This window comes from Brachionichthys hirsutus, unplaced genomic scaffold, assembly GCF_040956055.1.
Source record: "Brachionichthys hirsutus isolate HB-005 unplaced genomic scaffold, CSIRO-AGI_Bhir_v1 contig_224, whole genome shotgun sequence".
In the NCBI taxonomy this organism is placed as follows: domain Eukaryota; kingdom Metazoa; phylum Chordata; class Actinopteri; order Lophiiformes; family Brachionichthyidae; genus Brachionichthys; species Brachionichthys hirsutus.
In genome coordinates this window covers 19,449-44,169 of record NW_027180534.1, presented here as the reverse complement: position 1 = coordinate 44,169, position 24,721 = coordinate 19,449, and the positions used below count along the sequence as shown (strand labels likewise).

Here is a 24,721-nt window from a genome sequence, read left to right as displayed (position 1 = left end):
GTATGATTTTGCAGTATACTTGGATATTCCTCCTTCTTAATTCTGTATTCCTGCATAATTTATCCTCCCTGGATATCTGCTGCTAGCATGTGGAACCATGAGTTTAGTAGTTTATCCAAAATAAAATAAATGTATTTTAGTCTCTCTATAAGTGCTTACCTTAGAGTCTTAGACAAATACATAAAATATATTTAAATGTGTCTGAATCTGCGTTATATCTGTATGTTGGTGACGGTGCCATGCCTTTTCCTTCTCTGTTACCCTACTGTGACCTGATACAGATCGCCCCCTCGTCAAATATATTTTAATCTCTCACATCCAGATCATGATCTGGTTCCAATTACACATAGTGGAGAAATGTCAGGAGTTCTGCAAGACTTTATAATGAAATAATAATATTTTGCCTGAATTATCATTATCATAATATTTGAAAAGAAAGGTCCCCTTGCATACAAATCAATGGGGAAGGATCCACAATCAAACCCGACTCCATCTCAAAATGGAATAACACAGTTGTTGTTTTTTTATCTATGAAAAACTGTTCAAAGCATGTTTCAAACAGAGAAATGTTTGACAAGCAAACAAACATGAGACAAATATGAGTCACATATTTATATTTTATTAATACTCATATATTATTTCAGTTCCTCTTAACTTTGTAAGTGGCTTGAAATGAAATGAATGAAATGAAGAACATTTATTTGGCTGTATTGCTACCTCAGTTGAGGAAATTTTCACCGGTGAATGTTACCAGGAACAGATTATTACATTTTGGTGACAATCCAGAAGAGATCCTGGATTCTGGATCAGTTTGAAATTTTTGTTAACAATGCAGTCAATGGAGCTTCAAAATGTGCTTGCTTGTCAGAGGTCTGCGCTCTCTGAGTGCTTTTCTAGTTGCTATTTTGATTACATTGATTACAGAGTCCGGAGAGACATTCTGGCCAAAACTCTTTGATTTACTTGCTTCTTTTCCTTGTGTGATTGTTCCCATACCATCACTCTCTGCTGCTTTAGCTCTTCCATCCTCCCCGTCAGGTTTCCCTTCTGCACTCCTGGAAATGCCGGTTTTGAGATGCATGTTAGCGGCAGCGAGTGAGTGGACATGAAATAAATGACTTTGCATTTGTGTTTTTGTGTTGGTCTACATGCACGAGCTCAGAAGCCGCTGAGATCCTCATTGTGAAATTAGTCAAGCTGTCAAACCGTTCTTCCTTTGCACTGTTCATTTGCCAGTTCTGATTGCAGACATTAAACTGACAATGAAACTTCTCCATTTCAGATGGTCTTATTGAAATAAGTTATATATAATGCCCCCAGAAAACGTTATGGGCGCATAAGTGAGATCCTACCATGTAATTTTTTTTTACCTTTCCCCTGGGATGCTATGTTGAAACATTCTTTCTTTTAGAATGATATTCATAATGAAAGCTGATTGAAGACAAAAGGACGAGCTTCATTTCATCGTGCCTGTTTTACAAGCTCGTACTCGCTTCAGTGACCGGACTCCAAGACGAACCCCTAGATGGTCATTACTCCAGAGCGCAGCCAACCCATTCTGTCCACAGGATTTAGGAGGATTTTTCACTTGCCCTGGGGTTTCTTGTTGCAACGTTTTTTCTTTTTCCACTTGCCCTTTTTGTTTATTTGTAATTTCGAGCAGCTTTTGGAAAACGTTGCCGAGTTCACCCACTTTCAGTGTTTGTGTAACTTGTTCTAATGGCTATTTGAGCAGCGTGTGAGGCCGGCGGCTTCTTTGAACGACGCTTATTGAGCCCTCCCTGCTACTGCCAGACATGCCAGCATGTGCTCCTGCTTGTGTGAATCATCACAATGTACACCAGTATAGCTGTAAAGTTGCTGACCACTGTGGGGGGATTTGGTTTTCCTTACTATATTCCATAGTTATTCCTTAAAAGAACAAATCGATAGCTGTGTGAAAAATGTAATCCTCTGTTTATATTTCTATTTGGAACTACAGTTTTGTATTTAACTAATTAGTTTGGACGTTGACGTGTCATTGGACGGTACAGCAGCTGCTAGTGAGAAATAAATTTACTGCCTACCCTTGAGCAACAACTATAAATAACTATTTTGGAGCCACAATAAAAAAAAAAAAAGGCTGGTCAGGCTCAGTTGTCAAAGCCGACATAATCTTGTCCCTCACTTCATATTACTTCACGTCTTGTAACACTTCCTGTATTCTGGCAAATATTTCTATAATCAAACTATATTGACTTTTACACAATATTAAGGATTTATAAAAAATAAAAAGAAGGTTTTTCTGTTGAACACTTGGCTACTTTGGCAAAAGCCATTTTCTGCTGCACGTTCAGATTCATAATATTCACCGGGTGGTCCCCGTCTTTCTTTTTCAATCTTGATGGAATTCTGACGTCGATCTGTCCAAAGTCCAAGCTAGCTGCTTGTAGACTCTCTCTTGGGCTCAATTCTCAGCATCCAGCTGCACACGATGTCAGCAGGTCTCAGGAAGCTGGGGGCGGGGTTTTATTTGTCTTTGATTTATTTAGACTAAAGAATTTTGACAGAAATAATGGGTGAGGGTTGATAGTTTACTTTTGAAAGCTTTACTGCTTTAGAAAAGGTGGCACATCTTTAGTCATGCAAAAAAAACATGCACAATGTGCTTTTTCCTTTCCTTTCATTGTTTGATTGATTCTTTTTACTCATTTATTTATTATTATGAAGGTTTCAGAGCTATTTTATTTCCGGCCTAGAGCCCCCAAACGGATCACCCCCTGAAGTCCTCATTTGGGAATAATGTCAGCAGAACTCTAACAACTAATTGCAGTTTTCCTGCTCGGAGAAGGATTTGCTGGAACAGTTGGGAGACAGCTGTCGTGTCCAGAGTTTTCTCTTTGTCCTGAGTCAGTCTGCACTAATGGTTGAAACGTGATCACCTGCAGCTACTATGAGAGAAGTAGAGAAAAATGTTTCTCCAGGCTAAGCCTCTTGAGGTTTGAGTTGCATGTCACTCGGTTAGTGACCTCATGTCAGGCATGTGATCAAATGGGCTTATAGGCCGAGGCCGGGTTGCGATGTCGTTCCAGTTGCCTCACAATTGTTCTAATATCAAGTCATAAAACAAAAGGACTGATCGCTTGCATCAATCGGCCCATTTTTATCCATTTTATTGCATCATCAGAGAAACACGGTATAACTCAAAGCCCCTCTTCACTGTCCTTAATGTGGCGGTGAGAGGGCAGACCTTGCTGCTCCATTGCTGCGATGCCATAAATCATGGAAACACCCCTGTTTGTAACTTTGCCAAATGTGAGACATGCTTCGTCGAACCATGTCTCACGGCATGATGAGACATGGTTTGACAAAGCATGCAACCCACAGACACGTGTCTGATTTGTTGAAAAGTTAAATTAAGGCCCTGGAATGTTAGTAACTGCTTATCCCATATTGGGATGTGTAAAGGTTACCGGGTGTCCTCTTGAATCATGTGTCAGAAGTTGATGGGCCTCGCATGGACACGTTGAAAATAACGGGTGTCTGAGGCGCTCCAGCCGAGGATATTAACAGAGATGTCATTTCATCTGTTCTGAAAGCATTTTTCAAGTGTTCGTGTTCATGATAATCTAATTATACCAACACGAGAACAATTATGGGCCCAAGTTGGAGTTTCATCCGGACATTGTTTCTTGCCCTGGATGGCGTAATAGACAATGCAGGTCAGGCATGGGAGGCAATAGCAATAATCCAGTGACTAGTAATCAGGTGAGCCAAAATTTGAAGCAGTCTGGTGATGGTACATTGGGTCACGGGTGTGTCTGCTCCGTTCAGCCGACCCGCCCTCCGCCGAGAGAGAGAGAGAGAGAGAGAGAGAAAACAAATGCAAGGAAATACCAGGAGCACAACCGACAAAATAATGATCAAAAACCAAACCCTAAAATAATGATCAAAAAGCAAACCCTGACTCTTTGCTTGCTATGTGAGAATCTGCCTGAGAAAAAGCAGTGAAAACACGATTTTGAACATCAACATTTGGACTTCCTCTTTTACGGCTCGTCCCGTGAGGGGTCGCCACAGCAAATCAACCTTCTCCACTTCACCCTGTCCTTTGCATCGTCCTCCCCAACACCAGCCACTCTCATGTCCTCCCTCATTACGTCCCCCATCCCCCATGTATCGTCTCCTGGGTCGACCTCGAGCCCTGTTCCCTGGCAGTTCCATCCTCAGCATCCTTCTAGAGATGTAGTCACATCAACATTTGGACATTCTCACAATAAACATGATTAATGAATTCTTCAGTATCCTTAACACAATGATCTCACATAGTTGTTAAATGATATAATTAATTGTTATTAACAGCCTGTGGAACTTGTTCTTTCCTAATATATACCTAAGACGCCGTGCGTAGATTAGATGGCTCTATATGGGTCTAATGTTGTTCTTTAGCCGTCTGTGTGCAGAGATTGGTCACGTTATGTTATAAGTCACAGTATATAAATTGCTGGTGTCAAAGGGAAGGCTTATCCTTTTCAAACCCCCTGGGGCCATTATGGAAATATATGGCGCCACCTAGTGGCTTGAGTAAAAGTGCTTCGTAAATTAAAAGGAATATGAGCCTTTTCCGAGTTGCTGCATATTCTGTAGAATTTGAACAAATAATGCAAATAAACACAAAATCCAAACTTTTTTCAATGTAAATATGTTTATTTTAATAGATTAAAATGGGCAAAAAGTTATTTTTTTATTATAGTTTTTATCCAGGGGACCTCTCAGTATGTTAGGTTTCTGGCTGTCTGTTTCCAGCCACTTTGGATCAAAAGATTTTCCCCACATCTATGTGTGATCAGTGCTCCTGTGTTTGGGTAAAGTACTCAATTGAGATGCTGAAATCTGATAATAGAACTATAAAAGATTAATGGTTACAGAAAATGAACAAATGGTCTTATTTATATTTTCAACTTTAATCAAGATTCAAGTGGTGCATAAAATCAGTCATGCAGAAGAGTTATTTGGCTCATTGATTAACCTCACTGTATTATTATATACCTGAGACTAGTGCTTGAAATATCTCTTACTTTTCGGGTCAGCAATCTTTGGGATGGCAGATATTACTCCAAGCCTTCTTCTGTAAATATATCCCTCCTGTTTTGGTCTACTGACACACACACACACACACACACACACACAGCTTTCATCAGCGTCCCCTCTGTCCGGCCCGTCATTAACAGAGTGAAGCATCCTCTCTCACATACGTTGAAGTTCACTGGCACTATTTTTATGCTCATGCACATGTATGTACTAACATTAGTCATCATGTTGGAGGGCAGAGAGATACATTGGTCTCTGTTTCTGGGTACAAGTCAGCTCAGTGTTGGGGTTTAGAGTCTGATCTGCAACGTGGACCTCAGACTCCATGTCTCGTCAAGGTCGGTGTGTTCCTTGTTACATCCTGTAATAGCGTAATATAGTATAGTATGCATGTAGTAGTGTGTAGGCGTAAGTCATGTCAGCTGTGTTGCTGATTGGATCCACACAGAGGCAGAACTGATGGCCACCTTTGTTGCAGCTGCAGAGTGCTGGTGTCAGTGGAGGGTTATTCTGGAGCTGGACTAGATTTGAATCCATCCTATAATTTGTTTCTTCCTGTTGATCAGCCTTTGTGGGCTGACCCAGAACATGATGCTTATGACCACAGACCTGTGAGCTTTTGAGTTTTGTATTTTTGTTGTTGTTGTTGTTGTTGTTGTTGTTTACAAGCAATATGACTTACAGTTACACTTACACTTTCCAAATTAATTTGTCTTCCAGATCAGATACAGTTTGCTGGACCTACCATCATATTTTATTGTGTCACTTCATCATGGAAAAACCACGATTAGCCAGAATTAGCTTAGCAAAAGAGGCACATATCTTACGATATGTCATATATCTTAACATAGATTTTGATATTGTACCTTTATTGTACCGACCAGGTGACGTCGTACTGGAGTCATTAAAAAAACAAAACATTTAACGTTTTCCTTATTTGTTTCCTTGCTTTATATTTTCATTAATTGTGAAACATTGGAACAGAAATACAAATAGATATTTACTTGTACAAATTTGATATTTGATGACAACAAAATTGCTATTATAACGCTGCGCTAGTGGCGTCCGCTTTTCCATGCACTGAAAGACTTGTGTTTGTGCTCTATTGTTGTTTGTGGTAAACACAAACACAAGAAAGGATTCATTAATTTATGTATTTTGTAAAAGTGCTGAAATGTAAATATGCAAAGGCTAACCTGTTTCTACCCTGTGGCAGTAGGCTGTGTCCTGTGGGTGTGGCTATGTGGGCTAAACCCACAGTGTTTACGACTTCTTCACAATATCAGTCTCATCCTCATTAATTCCATGCTATGTGTGCTACTTCCCTTCTGCACCTGGTTACAATTAACAGGACACCTCCCCCCCCCCTCTTCGTCTGGAGTGTCCAGCACACTGTGCTTGTTACCCAGGAGTCCATATTAGTCAAAGGCTGCGTGTGTGATGGCAGAGGGCAACGCTAGTATTTATAGCTTTGAGTCATAAGCTGGAATGATGTAAGTGTATCTCTCTACCAGCATGCTGCTCAATAAAGAGTGAGGCCAATCAGCAGAGAAACTGTGCCCAACTGTCACATTTCAAATTGTTATAGCGAGAGATTTAATATTGACAGTTGCACTATAAACTAAATGTTTTGGTCAGTAAAATTTGAAGCAATCAAGTTGAAGGCTTGTGCTGAGTAAAACCTGCAATGATGTTGAACTGAAATATTCTGAAATTCTATAATCCAAACCATTACTTCATGAATGCAATATCTAAACATTTAGAATTTCGTCAGCCATATGCTTTTTCAGTTATCTCGAAAGTGTCATTACTGCCTTGAGGCGTGATTTCAGAGGTGTGATTTCAGGACCACGTGTCTATAGCATGATAATTTATAACTCTCTCAAAGTGTGAGTGATGATTGTGATATGATATGAGTTTACGATGTGGCAATGTAGTTAAAAAAACATTTTACAGCTACTCAGAAAAGGAACCTTAAGGTGATAATCCTCAGCAAGATTCAGTTGCATTCATTTTTATTATGTCTCTTCAAGCCCTTCAGGCGGCTACAGCCCTTTTCTACAGTCTGTCTCTGTATGTGCAATCTAACTTTTTAAAAGGTACCAGCACAGCAATAACATAACGTAAAATATAGGATGCTGAACAAGATACTGAACTATATGCTATACAAAACTATAACTGCTAATTCTACCGATAAGGACATGATGGTCAGAAAAATGCAAATGCACTTCTCCTTTGAGATTTCTGATTGAGTGTGACGTGTGATCTTTTGTTTATCCACAATAGCATCAGTGCAGTTCCTGTGGACAACAATAATAAGGCTGGAATCCAGTTGGGGGCCCCGTTGGCGGGCAGTGTGCAGGCGGGGCTTCAGCAGAACCAGCAGCTCCTCCTGACCCCGGCCAGTTTTCAACTTGCACAGCTCCAGGCTCAGCTTACTCTCCATCGCCTAAAGCTGGCTCAGGGAGGCAATACAGCCACTGCCGCCAATGTTCTCAATCAGGTTCTTTCCAATGTTGCCATGTCCCAGTCATTGTTCAATCAGCCTCGGACTTCCACCATGACTCCTCAGAGCGCCTTCCCCACGGGAGTGCTAGGTTTCCCACCTTCAAATTCAACCTTGGGGCCCTTGGTGGGTGGGGGATTCAACCAAAACCCAGGGAATGTGAGACTGAACCACCCGGGTGGAGAAGGTATACTGGGCCAGCACTCGACAGATTATGGTAAAAGGTCAGGGTCCATTTACGCATCTGACACCGAGAGACATCTTCAGAGCAACTTAGGCGGGGCATCTTCTGGACCGTCAGTCACGACTGCTGATGGTCAATATTCAGTGATGAACTCTCAGGCACAAAACCCAAACAACGTTGGCTTTCAGAGGGACTTCAATGGGCATGATGTGCTGGGGCAACAAACACGGTTCAGTGTCAATGAGAAGAACGTGAACGTTTATAACTCCACAGAGAAAGGCCGCTCTCATTTAAATCATGCCGGAAAGGTGGACATGGCATCTAACACTGCCACTGGGTGGGCAGCAGCTGGGCAGTCAATTCGGACCCAGATGGAACTGTATAATCCTGAGGAACCTACCCCTGATCCCAAATTCAATCCAAGCACTGGGGTTTCCTCTTTTGTTCCAAGTGGCACGCAGGGATTTGGACTCTACCCAACACAGCATGGAAGTGAGGAAACCTCGTCAGGCACCAAGATACTCCAGCCTTACCAAGCCAATGATTACCATGCGGTCACGCCCACTCAACTGCCACACCAATGTAGCATCTGTGACAAGAAGGTCTATAACCTCAAGGTGAAATACAGCGCACGGCAATATTAATGCATGCGTGAAAATAAGCAGAAGGAAGAGCTGCTAGTTTTGTTGCGTACACATAACTAGCTATTGAAACTCTGGAACTAAATAACATGATCTAAATGTCGCAAAGTGGGACTTGAGCTGGATGCAATTCAATCTTGTAATATATATATATACAATGTTTTGTCTATCCAAGTCGTTTGAGTCACTGTTTGGATGGCGTGCGTGTGTGTTTATAGGACTGGGACCAGCATGTGAAGGGAAAACTACACTTGCAGAACCGAATGTTCTACACACAGGAAAGGTGAGTTATCTCTATTTCTAAAAAGAACTGGTAACACAGTTCAGTCTTAGCTTTGTCGATTTTATCCAAGTGTCCCTTTAGCGTTGGGATAATTAGAATTTTATTGTCCTAAAATCAGCGATCTGTGATTGTTGCAGCGCTGCAGCAGTATCAGGCGGAGCTGTTCACTTCACTGTCAGCGGGCCTTCTGATGGAGGTTTAACCACTGCAGGAACCACCTCGATGGTATACTCTGCTGCAAGTCAAGGTACGATAACACACCGGCTGCCTCAAGTTGTTATGAGTGGTGCATTTTTGAAAATTGGAATATATATCATGGAATGATAGTCGAAGGTGAGGGATTATCTATGCCGTTATGGGAGGGTATGAGGGAGTGTGTTTTTAGAGCTTGACAGTTCAATGCATTTATATGTGCTGTTAAAATAAGCGTTTTGAATTCCAAATATAGGAGACAATAGGACGAACACAAATCTTGCTTTGGTGACTACTGCCAGTTAAAAATGTTCCACACTCCTCATTCAATGGCTTTTCTTTATTATTACTTTCCACACTATAGTTACAAAATGAATATATCCGAATTATGAAGCAAGATATATCGAATTATTAAACACAACATTGTGAAAGAACTCTTAAATGTCCATCCTCATTCATGGAGACTAGACGACCTCAATCGTCTCGCCCGCAGCTGCGTTATCCGCCCCGTGGGCCACGGGCTTGGATGACAGCTTTGCAAACCCTTGGCCTCCTCTCAATGAGCTCCATGATGTACTCACCTGAAATGGTTTTCAGGTGTGCCTTGTCAAGGTTCATTTGTGGATTTTCTTTGTGTTGGGACCATCAGTTGTGTTGTGCAGTAGTCAGTCAATATTTATCTACACAAAAAGACAACTGTATTTCTATATCCTTCCCAAGTTTGTAGTTTAAAGTCTTCATCTTGCAAATGTCAACACATTGCTGGAATAAACTCCTGGTTAAAGATTAGAACCTGCGAGAAATTGGATGGATCACAGAATCACCAGAATGAACCGATATCAGGGGCAACACTGAGGCTCGTTTTGTACTGTATTTTTACATCATAGTGCTTTTTTTCAAATGCTTATAATTGTAAAGAAAAAAGTGAAATTAAAGGTTTCTCATATATATTTATGAAATTGAGCCATGAAAGTCAGCAAATTTGTCTTTTTCTTATTTCAAATCCAAGTTTCAAACTATTTCCACAGATGTATCCACTGGAGTCAATACCGCCTACTTACCAGCTGCAGCCATGAAGACTTATTCTATGTCAGACACTGGATTTCCCTCAAGCCAGCCAGACCTAAAGGTCAGAATAATGTATGGATTTTATTTTTTATTTTTGCAAGATTAGAATGACTTGCCTTCAGACTGTAAAAATATATATTATGACAGAAAGAATGGTCAAATAACCATTAATGATTTTATCTTTACCACTAAGTTGATATGTCTTTGACACTTAGTAATATTTCCAGACTGATAATTATATTTTATAACATTTTATCAGCTGCAAAACATTAAATTGCATTATTTTGTATACAGTATTTCTGAAACTTAGTGGAGGAAGAAGTGCATAAAAGGCATATTGAAAGGGCCCTGATGCTGTATTGTGTCAGGAATGGACTCGAATCCCCTTGTTGACAGCTGCGAGGGATCAACAGCTTTGTCTGGGCTTGATAAGTCATTTCGACTCAGCTGGATAGCCAGGCAATTACATCACTGGCTCGAAACTTTGTTTTGACAGTTTATATATCCTGCTTGTACAACTTAATGATTGTCAAGCCCCTGGGTACAACAAAACAGATTCTATATTGAAGATGATGTTGGATAGAATGTTTGCAATTATTTATACTTTATGATTATAGTCTGCACCCGTGATAAGCAGAGTGGATAAGTGACTGAAGACGAGTGCGATTGCTTCATCTACAAGTAGATGGATGGATGGATGGCTGGATGGATGTATTGTCGGATCTTTCCATGTCTCTCCTTCATATCTAAAGCAGCTATCTACACAAGGCCAAGGTTTACAATACACTGCATGCTCATATTATATTTACACTCAAAGAAATACTTTGTACTTGACTTTCAAATGTAACAAAGACGCGGCGTGGTGGGGCAGTTGGTGTCCGGGTGTTACCTCACAGCAAGAAGGTTCTGGGTTTGATTCCTTTCTGTGTGGGTGTTTGCATGTTCTCTCTCCGGGTTGTCCGGGCATCCTCCCACTTCCAGAATGTGGACTGAATTCTGGATTATTTTTTTTTGCGTGCGTCTTAGGTGAATTGGTCACACCAAATTTTCTGTGAGTGTGAGCCTGTCTGTATGACTTCCATAGGCTGGGGTCTTGGCCGGGGTGTATCCCGCCTTTTGTCCCTCCGGAAAGCGGACCCTGCTCCAGCAGACCCTTGACCCTTGACCCTGCTGTCGACAGGACAATCGAGGTTGTCTCTTCTACAAGAAAATGGATGGATTGCTAATATAATCTAATTTTTCAATGTCATATTTGTTTTATTTGTTTGTTTTGTTTTCAGCTCCAATTTGTGAAGACTTGCAGAGCTCATTTCTCTTTTCTTGCTGCCATTTAGTCAGCGTGCCGGCTCAAAAATCATTTGCTATTGCGCAGGGCTGCAAAACTGCAGCTGCTGACAGGCTTCAGTTGTAAAATTAGGTATCTTGAATGGCACGGTGCAGATGGTAGGGGAGGTGAAAACTACCCCCCCCCCCCCCCCCCCCACAAACCCGAAGAAAACTTTAATCTGAGACGACGTGCACAGCTTTCAACAGTCAGTGGGCAAGAACATGTGTGCAGTGCAGAAGCACCTGTCTGTAAACAGATATGCAGCATAATCCTGCAGATTTGTGCACTGTATACATGCGTTTGTGCTGCAGTTCTGATCTCTTGGGGATATATCTTGGCAGCTCTTATCATTTCATTGTGAAATGCATACCCTTAGGATGGCACGGTGGCATAGCGGGTGGCGCAGTCAAGTCACAGCAAGACGGCACCGGGTTTGAGTCCTGTCTGTGCGTATTTGTCTGTCCTGCATGTGGGTTTTTCTGTCTCTGTGGCCCCGGCAATGTGCTGGCGACGTGTCTGAGGTGTTTAGGATCTAAGAATAAAGATTCACATGATTAATTAAGAGCTGTTCCAATCCAACAAATGTCCACAACTCTGTTAGGCGTTTGTTGTTGTTCTTATTGCCAGAGCAACCTTTTAAAGCATTAGTTCCTATAAACAAACGCCTGCATAAGCAGAACAGATTTTATTGGTTCTGAACCCTCGGTTAATAGAGAGCACACACAAACAAACACACAGAGACCGAGACCAATGCTAAATTGTAAGCATGTAATAAGAATCTTACAGATATACAGTAGTTTGTAGGAATCGATTTTTTGAAATCAACCGAAATTAAAAGCGAAAGAGACAAATCCATTGACTTTGTGATCACAATGAAGAAAAAATAATTGTTCACTTCTTTGTTGCATATGTAAAAAATATGCACATAGTTGCTTGCACATACGCATTAGTCCTATTGTTCAGCAGCCCAGCTTGCAGTAACACAGTGGCTTCATGTGATAGCCCAGCTCATATGGAGATAAACACAGGATTACTGCTAACTGCTTTTAGGAGCACGGACCATAAAGGCTTCCAGGTCACACCCCTGGGCACCAAGTGTAAAGTTTCAGATTGGCAAGACACTGGTAACGCTATCTGTGGGATCAACGTGTGAGAGCTCTGCAGTGGAACGTGGGGGAGAAACTGTGAAACCAGACTGATCATCTCCTTGGATCCCCCAACATGGATCCTACTTTGCACAAATAAACAGACAAGTCCTTAGGGGTGATTCCAGCTAATGACGGTCAGCATGCTGTCAGTGAGATATAAAAAAAGCACTGGGTGAAATGGATGTTTATCCTTTACGCTTAGTTCAGTAGGTCATAGTGACGATGAGACTGGGATGTATTTAACAACAGAGGACAACAGAACACATTATGGTAGGTAAATCCCTAACCTCAGGTGACTGCAATCTGGAGTGAAAGGTGCATATTTTCTAAGTAGGCGCTTAGGAAACATAAAGGGAAACATTGCTGAATTTAAGCTTAAATTAGAACTATAAATTATACTATATTCACAAGACTTTTACTCCTTGGTCTGTTTAGAGTACAATATGATTTACATTTTGTTGATACTTAGAGATGATAACAAACATATCATCCTTAAATTTAAAATTATGCTTGCTTACTGTTCAGAAAATATAATTTTTTCTTTGTCACCCTTATTTTATCATATGAACAGAGTAACAGTAGTATTTCACCCCCTTGCCTGAAGGAGCTGCAATGAACCAAATGTTCCCCAGGAATCAGTAAAGACTTTAAAGTATTTTAATTCTTATTCATCTTCCAAAAGACATTTTAAAGGAAAGTATGAATTCTCCATTTTCACTTCATTTACAATAAAAACAATCAAGGGGTTTTCCTGAACATAGTCCCGGTAAAAACCTGGCTGTTAGTCCGAAGTGGAATTAGGACACCAGACTGTCCCACACATGGAACTGTCTGTCAGGTCTATGAGCCAGAGAAGCAGGAGGAGGAGGGTGGGCACTGGAAAACTGCAGTTGCAGCATAATGGTTGCAGAAATAAGACTCCAGAATACGACAAGCTAAGTTTGATACTACTCTTTATTTTGTGGAACATGAGGTGTCAAATGGTACGTATGCCCATTGGATGGTTTTGATTTTACATTTGAGAATGCAATATGCTTAAATAAGTTGTTTGGGGAGACATTAAGATTGTTTTTTTACTTTACACCTGGTGCACAATTTGCCAAAAATAGAACACATTTGTTTCACTTGTTTTTTCTTAAGAACATACATAGTTGTTTGGAAATGGAACTCATACACACATTCACCATATGTGTGATGTCCTAGCCAGGTCTCGTGTATCAGTTGTACCACAGCGACGGTTGTTTTATATGGTGGAAATGAAAGTTCCCTCCTCTGCTGTAGGTGTGGTGGACGTTTTCTTGTAACGGTTGGTTGCTGTTTCTGGCTGGACAAACGCAATATCGTCCTTGTTGGTGTGGATTTTGCGCATCCACAAGCTATTTGTCAGACACTCCGAAGTGTGTCTAAGTCCATTTAAAGTCTCTTGATTTTAATTACATTTACTTTTGAGAAAATGTGCTCACATGAGACTTTTGAATGTGGGAAAAGCGAACACATCAAGCACAAATGGTGCCAAGTTTTTGCTTCCACAATCACTTGGGCATCGGTGAACTTGGCCTGCTGATACCTGTCAGCTGCCTCAGGAGTCCAATGAGTAAAGACTCGATAAGACTCCTTCTTCAGCACGAAGTTCTCCCGGATGGGAGTTGAAGACCGCACTGACAGATGGCTCTGCTAAATGTTCCCAACAGACCCTCAAAACACGTTTTGGTCTGCCGAGTCTGTCTGGACGCCAACCCTGCCGGTGGATCCGACTCACCACCAGGCAGTGATCAGTTGACAGTTCTGCCCCTCTCTTCACCCGAGCATCCAAGACACGCAACCAAAGGCCCAATGACAAGACAATAAAGTCGATCCCTTGCGTTTCCTGGTGCCATGTGCACTTGTGGACATCCCTGTGCTTGAACGAGGTGTTTGTTGTGGACAAACTGTGATGAGCGCAAGCGCAGAAGTCCAATAAAAGTACACCACTTGTGTTCAAATCGGGGAGGCCGCTCATCCCAATCACCCCCGTCCAGGTCTCACTGTCACTGCCCATGTGAGTGTTGAAATCCCCCCAGAAGAACAATGGATTTCCTAGTCGGAATACAATCCGGTTAGGGTTTGTGTCAAATGTGCATCAACTGTGGGGACAATCAGCTAACAAGTCTCTATAGTCAAATGTAAAAATGCTCCTTTCCATTGATGCACTATTGCCAAAAATCTATTAAAATATGCAATGAAATGTGCTCTTTGGCTTTATCAAGGAGGAGACATGACACAATGTCCTGTGTAATATTACATAAATGTTGAAGAAATCGCTTCAGAGCTGATCAAGATCACATGAATGCGTTATGTTGTATGTTTACCTATGTGATTCCTTACCCAAAACAACAGCTGGGTTCAGAAGTCCTGTCAACCCATTACAGAATACATGAATGAATAGAATGAAGTTTGAATGGTTTGGTATTGACTCAAATTTTTATTTGCTGTTTTTAGTTGTTTAAAAGACTTACACCACAGCTATGTACAATATTTAAAACAATAGTCCTGATGGCATACCGATCGTTTTATTTATTATTATTATTATTTGCAGTCATTTCCACCCAGAAAGGCCACAGTAGGCCGCGTCATTCACATCTGCAACCTCCCTGAAGGCAGCTGCACAGAGAATGATGTCATCAACCTGGGACTACCATTTGGCAAGGTCACAAACTACATCCTCATGCGCTCTACCCATCAGGTACGATGAAATCAATGCTCATTATTTGTGACAACATATTATTTTTCTCTGTGATATTTATGGCAAAGTGGTTGAAGAGTGGGGCTATTATGTCAAACCCTTCTATCATTTCATCAGCTATCAAAAGTCAAAATCACTGGAGTGATGAGTCGTGTGTTGACCTGTGTACCAACGCTCCAGAATGCTGTCTTTACATGTCAGTAAAAAAAAAAGAAATCCCAGAATGCCTTTCCTCTGCTGAGAAATGCACAGCAGGAGGAAGTGTGGTATCTTTTTCAGTATCTGGTGGTGGCGAGGTGAAGTCCATAATAAGAAATGAAACTATGGAAAGGCTATCCTGTGCATTTTTACGACGACCAACAGCACAACAATCTTTTTCTTTCATCCATGTTTTTAATTTATTCAATATAATTTATTGAATAAAACCCTAGATGACCATTTAGAATCAACTTAAGTACATTATAGAACCGAAATGCGTGTGAAAAATAAAAAATAATTATTTAGCTTCCAGCTAAATAATTTCTTCCAAAAATCATGGGGTTGTTTACAGAGTGGCTTTGCATTATGGTCTGACTAGCTCGTGTATGAACTCATTGAGTAATAAAAGCAATATAATTATCAAGACAACATTTTTGTAATTGATTTTCTTCCCCCCCATTAGGCCTTTTTGGAGATGGCTTATAATGAAGCAGCTCAGGCCATGGTTCAATATTACCAACTTACTCCTGCTGTTATTAACAATCAAAAACTTCTTATACGGATGTCCAAGAGGTACAAGGAGTTGCAACTTAAGGTAAGAATGGAGAACAAATATTAAAAAAAGCAAGATGAAAATTGTGCTACGCAATTATGAATCTTCAGATTCCTTTTTGTGTGTAGAAACCAGGTAAAGATGTTCAGTCGATCATCCAGGATATCAGCTCACATCGAGGAAGGGATGACATGCAAGACCTTGAACAGTAAGAGAACTTGTATTTCAATTAAATATAGACTTCACCTGAATGACTGATTAAAAAACACAAAGTAAAGGCTTAGAATCACAGTATGTTACCTCTCATCTGCTTCCAGCTACATCCCAGATAGACCCCGCTCCCGCAGCCCCATCACTCACGCTCTGAGCTCTCAATCCCACAGCCCCAGCTTTACGTCATGTAGCTCAGCCCCCAGCCCCCAGGGAGCAGCTTGTAGGGGCCCAGAGAGAGGTAGTAACGGCACAGGGCCTCGCCCGGGCCCTTGGGATTGGTCATCAAGAAGAGGCAACGATGAACGGGAAAGAGATGACCGATGGAGGAAAGGGATGGATGACGACTGGCCGAATGGAAGGTCAGCTGAGCGTCAGAAGACTTACCAGAAACCTTTAAATCATGTCAACTCAAGATCTACAGATGAGCGAGGGGGCGGGGGAGGAAGTGATGTGATAAGAGGCAACAGAGACCGGCACCCACAGGGAAGCCCTAAAGGCTTTCTCTCTTACAGAAACACGGAGGAAGACTTCTACATGAAGGAACAGACATTCAAGTCAGAGAAGCTACCCAGACCTCCATACCAAAGGCACGATCCGAAGATCAAGAGGAGGGATAGCAGCGATTACCACAGTAGGCCGAGGCATCCGGAGTTCGGCAGGACGGCGGAGGCACTTCACAGAAGACCAGAGAACAAGAGAACGAGTTCACCAAGCCGGGGCAAGAGCAGGAAGACAAGCAAGAGTCTCACCACAGCAGAAAGACACGAGAAGCAAGATGCTACTGGAAACACCGCAAGTCATTTCCATAAATAGACGCCATCGTTGCATTCCTGCTTTACGGAATTCATCATTTTAAATGCCAAGTCTTTTTTCTTTCTTTCCCCAGGATCACCAGTCAAAAGAAAAGTCTACATCACCCCAATCAAGCCACAAACTAAAAGCGGCAGTAGACTCTAGTAAAGATAGAAACGCTGTAAGCATTCTAGTCTGCATTGCACATTCACACCCTTAGTCAATCCCACTGATCTATTCACTGATCTGTTTTCACAGGTGATCGAATGGGAAAGTGGAGATGACACTGAAGAAGAGTGCTGGTATCCCCAGAACATGGAAGAACTCGTCACCGTTGATGAAGTGGGAGGAGACGACGATTCCATTATCGAGCCTGACCTTCCTGAGCTGGAAAAGTGTGCGCCCTGCCCAGAAGAGTCTGCAGAGGCCAAAGGAACGGAGGAGCACAGTTCACCACCAACATCGTCCACGGAGATGCAGACACTAAACGAGAAGTCTGATCAGGAAATGTTCCGTGAGGAAGTTAGAGACCAGACTGTAACCGAGGAGCCAGACAACGTTTCAACCAGCTGTGAAGACCTGAAACTTCAGTGTCAAGCTGCTCCTGAATTACCAGTCGATGCACTTGGTGACTTCCCCAGTGAAGAGTTCAAGGCCAAACTGGAGGAGACATGTTTAGAGAATAAAACCACCAAGAGTGAGCCACCTGGAGAGTCGAATGAAAATCACACCTCTGCAGCGGAGGACAGCGAGTCCCCGGAAGCAGGACTGATCACGGAATCAATCAAGACCGGGGCTCCACACAAAAATCACAGTCTTATAAAAGGTGCTTCTCAACAAAGGTGTCTGCAGCATCTCACAGCTATAATAACGTTACGATCCGCAGAGTTTCCCTCTGACTGTTTGCTCAGATAATAGTTATTTCAGCTCACATTAATATTTATAAGTATCCTGCATTTAGCGCTAATATGTGAAGGCATCAGTCCTGCAAAATATGTGCAGACATGCACGTGTTGATTTGTTTCAGTCTTCTGCACCACCAACAGCACAAAAAAACACATATTTGCAAGATAATTTGATCTCATCACAAGCAGATTGTGAACAACTGAAGATCTGCATCGCTGACGTCAGCTCTCCTCTGTGTTTGTGAAATTTCCCACACTGCCTGTGCTGCCTGCACCTTTTCAAAAGGGAAAACATTCCCATTCATGTTGCACAACCACAATCAGATATATGACCGGGCTTCAGTACTAAAGTGAGGAGACAAATGTAGATACAGGAGAAAAGACACTTGCTTGCAGCTCAGAGATTTAATATTCAAAGTCAGGCTCGGGTCAAATAGAGAAAAGGCAGTTCAAAACAAGCAACAGCTTTCAAAATTTTTATTACAAATTTACCATAGAAATGTTCCAGGAAACCGGGTGAAAAAAACAAAAACAAATGGTAGACAGAGGCGATATCCTGAAACGTTTGTTCTTGATTAATAGGCAGTCGTTTCTACTCTGATATCAAAAGAAAATCCGATCATACATAAATGCATACAGGATGACAGTCATCCTGTATGCATTCATGTATGATCTGTCTAATCGTTGTTTTTGCCTTTTGCAGAGCTTGAGACCCCTTTGCCATCTCGTGAGCCAGACAGAGCTGTCAGTGAACAATTTATCCCTTTGGGTAAGAATAACGCGCCCATAACTTTATTTAAAAGGCTTTTTGCTTTAGATAAAGCAAGACGGATCTCGTTGAGTTCCTATAAATGTAATCGTGCAACGTAAACGGCTGGATGAATCCGTCTGTGCACGATTGCTGTCGTGGATACAAGTTCGTGGAGTCTTGTGCACGTGGTCTAGTCCTAGTTAAAGCTAAGCGCTATCATTGGGCATCTTAAATGAACGCACTGACAACCCACAGCATTAGCACCCTAATTGAGTGGAATTGCTTGCTGTGAGCTGCTTCTGTGAGCAGATTGTGAAATGCACCCGAGAGGGATGAGTATTTATATTATCATTAGGGCTAGAATGACACGGCGAAGCACATGGCCAGCTGTACGGAGACTCACATAAGCTGAGGGGCAACGTAAAAATGGACCACAATATAGACACTAAACACAAGTGTGTCTGAGACAGTGTGTCCATTCATTGCGTATTATGTTTTAACTGTTCCAATTATCGAGAACAAGAATGCCAGCATCCATTTCGGCACTGTCGGAATGCAACTGCACTAAAATCAAACACATCAGTCAATTCTTGCTGTTAAAGTTAATGTAGTCCAGGATTATTGTCCTAGCATATACTAAACACACATTACTCAGCACAGTAATTATGAAATGGTATTCATCTTTACACCAGACACCATTAAATAATTATAATTAATTCAACATAGTGAAAAGTAACATTCTGGTATATGAGCATTTGGGATATTTTTGAAATGCACATTTTCCTTCCAGAAGTTCTTAATTTAATCGTTTTCACCTCTAAAAAAACATGCAGTTTAGGTGAATTCATCGCTCCAAACTGTCCGTAGGTGTGAGTCTGTGTGTGAGTGGTTGTGTGTCTATGTGTGGCCCTGCAATCCGGGGTGCACCCGCCTCTCGCCCGTAGTCAGTTGGGATAGGCTCCAGCAACACCTGTGACCCGCAGGGCGGATTAAGCAGCTGTAGAGGACTGAGACCGTCTCCTGGATGGACGTTTCATTTCACACAGTGTGAAATCAAAAGTATTGCAGCATTGTCTCAAGTCAGGTGATGATTTCTGTATTTCTAATTGCTGGCATCCCTGTCGAACAGGAGTGGAGTTTGTTGTGCCCCAGACCGGTTTTTACTGTAAACTCTGTGGGCTGTTCTACACCAGTGAGGACGCTGCAAAGACCGCTCATTGCCGCAGCACGGTTCACTACAGGAACCTACAGGTACACACGGCATGGCTACACACCAATATTCAGGTGATGAGAAGGGTTAGAATTTATGCATTTTACCTTTTTCCTCGACTTCTATGAAAATTATATGTGCATAATAATAAAAGATTTTTTTTTACCAGAGAATGTAAGATGATTTTTGTTTTATTATAGCCACGCATGGAACACTGCAGGTGTGGTCTGTTGCTGGATTGATAAATAACCTCTTTATGCCTAAACATTCAGTGCATGCACATAACTTTTTCAAGTTCCTCTAATATTTGTCTTTTTTGGAGATCAATTTGACATCCTTTAAAGAAATTTATGATCATTAGTTATCATGAGGTCATTAGTTACTTTATATTTTACTTAGATTTCATGTCTAAACCCTTAATGCAAGATTGCAATTTGACACACACACACACACCTACACACACACACACACACACACATACACCCCTCCACACATACGCACACGCTGATCTTTGACTGACAGCACAACTGTTTAAAACAGGTTTTCCCACTTGGAATGTAATCCATCGCTGCTCCTCTGCCTCAGCTGTGCTGCCGGAGACGAAAGTAATGCGAGATGTCTCGGCACCGAATAGCTGATAATTGGAAATGTAATACATTTAGGGTTTCATGCAATCGGTGTGATCGTGCGTGTTTGGTGTGTGTGTGCTGGTGTTTAGCGTTTGCAGATTAGTGTGAATTTCTTTTTTTTTATTAATGAGAGATTTCATTTTTTTCCCCTCTGGTTCATTTCAGCTTGTTACAGTATGAAATATTTGGACTATGCTTTACTTTACTTTAACTTACTCATCATACTTTAAAATTCAACACGCTACTTTGTAAATAACTGCAAGACACTCGCATTTGAAAAAAATAATCAAATGCCTTTATTTGTTCGTATTAGAATTCAGGATCGTTCACACCTTTCACTTGTGTTTGACTGAAATATGGTCATTTAACATTATGCTGGTTTCTTGTCCTTTTTCCCCCTCCCAAAATAGTCACAATAATCGTTATGGTAAAGGTCTTAATCTTTATATGTCAGAGAAAATGCATGCTGTGTTAGTAGAAAAAAACTGCAAAGTAAAATAATATTTATGACACATTATATTATTATACATAACATCCTCTTACAGCAAGTAAGTTACTTATTGTGATGTCTTGTCCTATTTACTAATATTAGTGATTCATTTTTTCAATTTGCTATTCTTCCTCTCATCCACAGAAATACTTGTCCCAACTGGAAGAGGAGAGTCTGTCAGACACACTTGCTGAACCCTTAGTCTTACAGTGACATCTGATAAGTATGTGGACTGAAATGGCTTTGATATTAGATGTGGTTTATGCAACGGAATCTGAATTTGGATAGTAATTGAACAGTCAGGGCTTCTGCTAGTCTCTATTTGATGAGTATATACTTGTCCAAACAACAAAAATACATAAATAGGTGTAAAATGACTTGAAGTATGTAACTTTTTTTTTTTTTTTTTTACTCAGTTCAATAACTGAGGCAGATTCTCAGGTTTATTGTATTTGTTGAAGAGATTTCAGTGTATATCTCAGTACACAATACTTACATTTTTATTTATATTTGGGGCTTTTATTTGTGCACAGTACATGTCTGCCAGGTAAAATGTACATAATTTTTACTGATAATGTTGCTACATAAAAACAAAACAGATTTTCTTGGAGTTTAATGTTCATATAATTCACAAGAAGATTTCTGCCATCAAAATCCTAATTAATATACATTAATAATTAACAATTTTAAACTGGACCATGTGCATTGGAGTAACATCCAATATTAAATGTTACAGTTTTTTGAGAAGGATTATCATAATGTGTGATAATATGGTAATATCCACTGTGAATAATTATCCTGTGACATCAGCATTTTCTTTCATGAATGTTTGATATGAATTTTGATGGAAAAACTTGAATAAACATTTTAAAGTGGTTTCAACAATTATATTTTGTTTTTAAATGTGTGACGAGTGTCTTTAATTTTTCTGTATATGCTGTGTGGAATATCGGTAACACAGGCATCAGGACTATCTGACCGTGTCGATTTATATTTCATTTGTTATTTTAATTTTAGAAAATGATATAAAAACAACAACCAAAAGTAAAAAATAGGGCATTTTCATTTTCATTGACAAAAAGTGATCTTGAAAATCAATTTTATTTTATTTTATTAGATAAAATCACTTGAAAAGCGTAAATGAAAAGCAACTGGGTTTGTTTATCGTTCTCTGAGACCGGATGTGGTCTTCTAGCTACAAAACACGAGTGTCCAATGTGACGTTAAGGTCCCCTGCATGACCTACACCGAGGACACTCATTGTTTTAATTGAATATAAATGTACAATATAATTGATAATGAATACTGAACACTGTATTATATAAATATTGAACATTCTCGTATGTTAATACTGATACATTTAGCATTCTTTGATTTGATTTACTCATTGTTCAGTAAATCACTAACTCACAACAATAACATTTAATACCGAAGACTTCACACAGTATAACATTTATTTCCGTCTTGCAACTGTGCTACATCAAAGCATTTAACTGTCATTTTGTTGTTTGCCTTAATTCCAAATAATAGATCTTATTAGTTAGGAAGAACTTCGTCAGTACATGCAATTGATACTACAGTTCTGCAATACATTTTGGAATGGAAAGCTTTATTGTCATTGTCAACACAGTACAAGTACAGTGCAACACTGAAACAAGATTCGATGAGTGAGCTTCGGCTGCAGCAAATAAATAAACTCTCCTTCGAGAAGGTGCAGAAAGCATCAGGTACACAGGACAACACACGCAGGAGAAAGGAAGGACACAATGCACTGGTAATGCGCAGGAATTTTTTCAATGAAAAGTCGGAACCAGGCAAGTCCGGAGAATTGTCCTTCGGGGAGGAGGGGGGGGGGGGGGGCAGTAGGAAGATGTGTATGTGTGTGAGAGTTCATGTGTGTGGAAAGTCAGAGAGACATGTCCTTGGATTGTTTTGGTAGACAGATAGGACCTGGCGCCGTACAGAACTCTCTCAGAGGGGGGGGGGGGGGACATAATAGATCCAATATTCAGCCGAAATGAAAATTTAGCTTAATCCAAATATACAACTGGTCCTCAGTTATTCCTCATTTCGTGTGCCAAGGTGAGACTTCAGTCCCTAAAGTTCTGCAATACATTTTCCCGTAAGCCAGCAGCTATTTCTCCTGCAAATCCGTTAGCAATCTACTGGAGCTGCTGTTTTACTGCCAACTCCTGCTGCTTGACAGCCTCCTGAGCATCCGTCTGCATCTTCTCCAACTTCTCCAGCGTGACGGATTTGAGCGGGAGCAGCTTCGGCTTACACAGAATCATGGTAGGGACATCTTCCATAGCAAGTTGCCCTGTGGAGGAGGACAAAATAAAACAATCACTCAACCCGTACGATTGGCAGCATGCGTTGTCCAACCCTTTATGCAGCTATTTCTTCAGCAACAAATGTGGTGTCAAGTTGTGAAAAAGACTGAACGAGGGTGAACGACCACTGACTGGACCATGCAAGCTGCTTGAAAATGACATAACTAATGTGGTACAAACCTTGTTTGGGAAGTACTTCTCTGAATATTGGCTTGACCTCTGGCATGGTGACTTCTGGATGTTTGCTGAAAGGTGAATTAATTAGTTTTAGGTTATTATGGTTAAAGACAAAGATATGGCATGCGAGTAATAGGAATAACAAGTTAGCTGCCGGTGCTATTATTTCTCTATTGCTGATGAATTCTGGTCTATATTCCGAGACTGAAAGCATCCATTGGTTGGGCTACTGGCTAGGTCTGAATGTCAGCATTCACGTTGTTGGTGTAGATTCAGCAGCACACATAAATATGTCAGAAACTCTAGCATCGGTAATAACAGTAGTTAAACTGATAACACTGAATCACCCGAAAGGAAAATATATATATTTTTATCAGTACTGTCTCGTCCTGTATCCTTAATTTAAAAATTCGGACTAAATCTCGAACCCTGCATAGTTCATAACTATGCTAAATGTTAAGGCTAACTGTGTTTAGATTCAGCTAACTTGCAGGCCTTGCTACAGTAACAAAACTATTTTTATTGGCCAGGTAACTTTACCTGTCAAATAAGTAATTGTTGTCGGTGACAAACAAATTCAAAAACATTTCCGTTTCGTGTGGGAATATTAAAAATATCGTGGATAAGCCTACCTTGAACACCAGAAAGAGATTACAGCGGTTGTCAAGACAGCATTTCCGTATTGATCACGTGATCCTCTTCTTCGCTTTACCCCTCAGGCACAGCGCTCTACTGACATCTACAGGCGGTTTTCTGAACTGATGTTTATGGAATTTGACATTTCATAAAATGACTGGGTGACTGTCCTTCTGGGGTGTCTTCTGCTCTTTCTCTTTTGCTCATCTTCGTGTTGGATAGGATTAGAGATGAGGCAATAAGAGGGACAATGAAGGTAAGGTCAGAGAGGACAGACTTCGATGGTTTGGACATGTCCAGAGGAGAGACAGGGACTATATCGGTAGAAGGATGCTGAGGATGGAACTGCCAGGAGACGGATACATGGACGTAGTGAGGGAGGACATGAGAGTGGCTGGTGTTGGGAAGGATGATGCAAAGGACAGGGTGAAGTGGAGAACATTGATTTGCTGTGGCGACCCCTCAGGGGACAAGCCCAAAGCACAGTACTGCACAGAAAGATCTGAGACACGAATGTCATTTTCATATTTGGCGACTATTTCTTTCTACAATTCAACAGTGGTTCTCACTACTTTTCATCTTTTCCTTTCCACTATGACTAAGGGCTATCTGTGGGCGGCACAGCTAAAGAGAACAAAGCTCACGGGGCCTATCCCAATTACTCATTTTAAAGAAAACATCTACCGGAAGTCA

At 41.0% G+C, this 24,721-nt stretch overlaps 1 protein-coding gene across 1 annotated transcript in view; it reads left to right on the top strand.

The window, feature by feature from the left end:
* Nucleotides 1-21,741, top strand: part of LOC137915861 (RNA-binding protein 20-like) — a 28,097-nt gene extending 6,356 nt beyond the window's left edge. The window contains exons 2-14 of the mRNA XM_068758979.1: nucleotides 7,357-8,377; nucleotides 8,620-8,684; nucleotides 8,822-8,931; nucleotides 9,905-10,005; nucleotides 14,995-15,141; nucleotides 15,803-15,934; nucleotides 16,021-16,100; nucleotides 16,210-16,897; nucleotides 16,992-17,078; nucleotides 17,156-17,723; nucleotides 18,506-18,571; nucleotides 19,683-19,804; nucleotides 21,027-21,741. Of these exons, the coding sequence (XP_068615080.1) occupies nucleotides 7,357-8,377; nucleotides 8,620-8,684; nucleotides 8,822-8,931; nucleotides 9,905-10,005; nucleotides 14,995-15,141; nucleotides 15,803-15,934; nucleotides 16,021-16,100; nucleotides 16,210-16,897; nucleotides 16,992-17,078; nucleotides 17,156-17,723; nucleotides 18,506-18,571; nucleotides 19,683-19,804; nucleotides 21,027-21,095 (3,256 nt within the window). The 3' untranslated portion in view covers nucleotides 21,096-21,741. The remainder of the gene's footprint in view (nucleotides 1-7,356; nucleotides 8,378-8,619; nucleotides 8,685-8,821; nucleotides 8,932-9,904; nucleotides 10,006-14,994; nucleotides 15,142-15,802; nucleotides 15,935-16,020; nucleotides 16,101-16,209; nucleotides 16,898-16,991; nucleotides 17,079-17,155; nucleotides 17,724-18,505; nucleotides 18,572-19,682; nucleotides 19,805-21,026) is intronic.
* The last annotated feature ends 2,980 nt before the right edge of the window (nucleotides 21,742-24,721 follow it).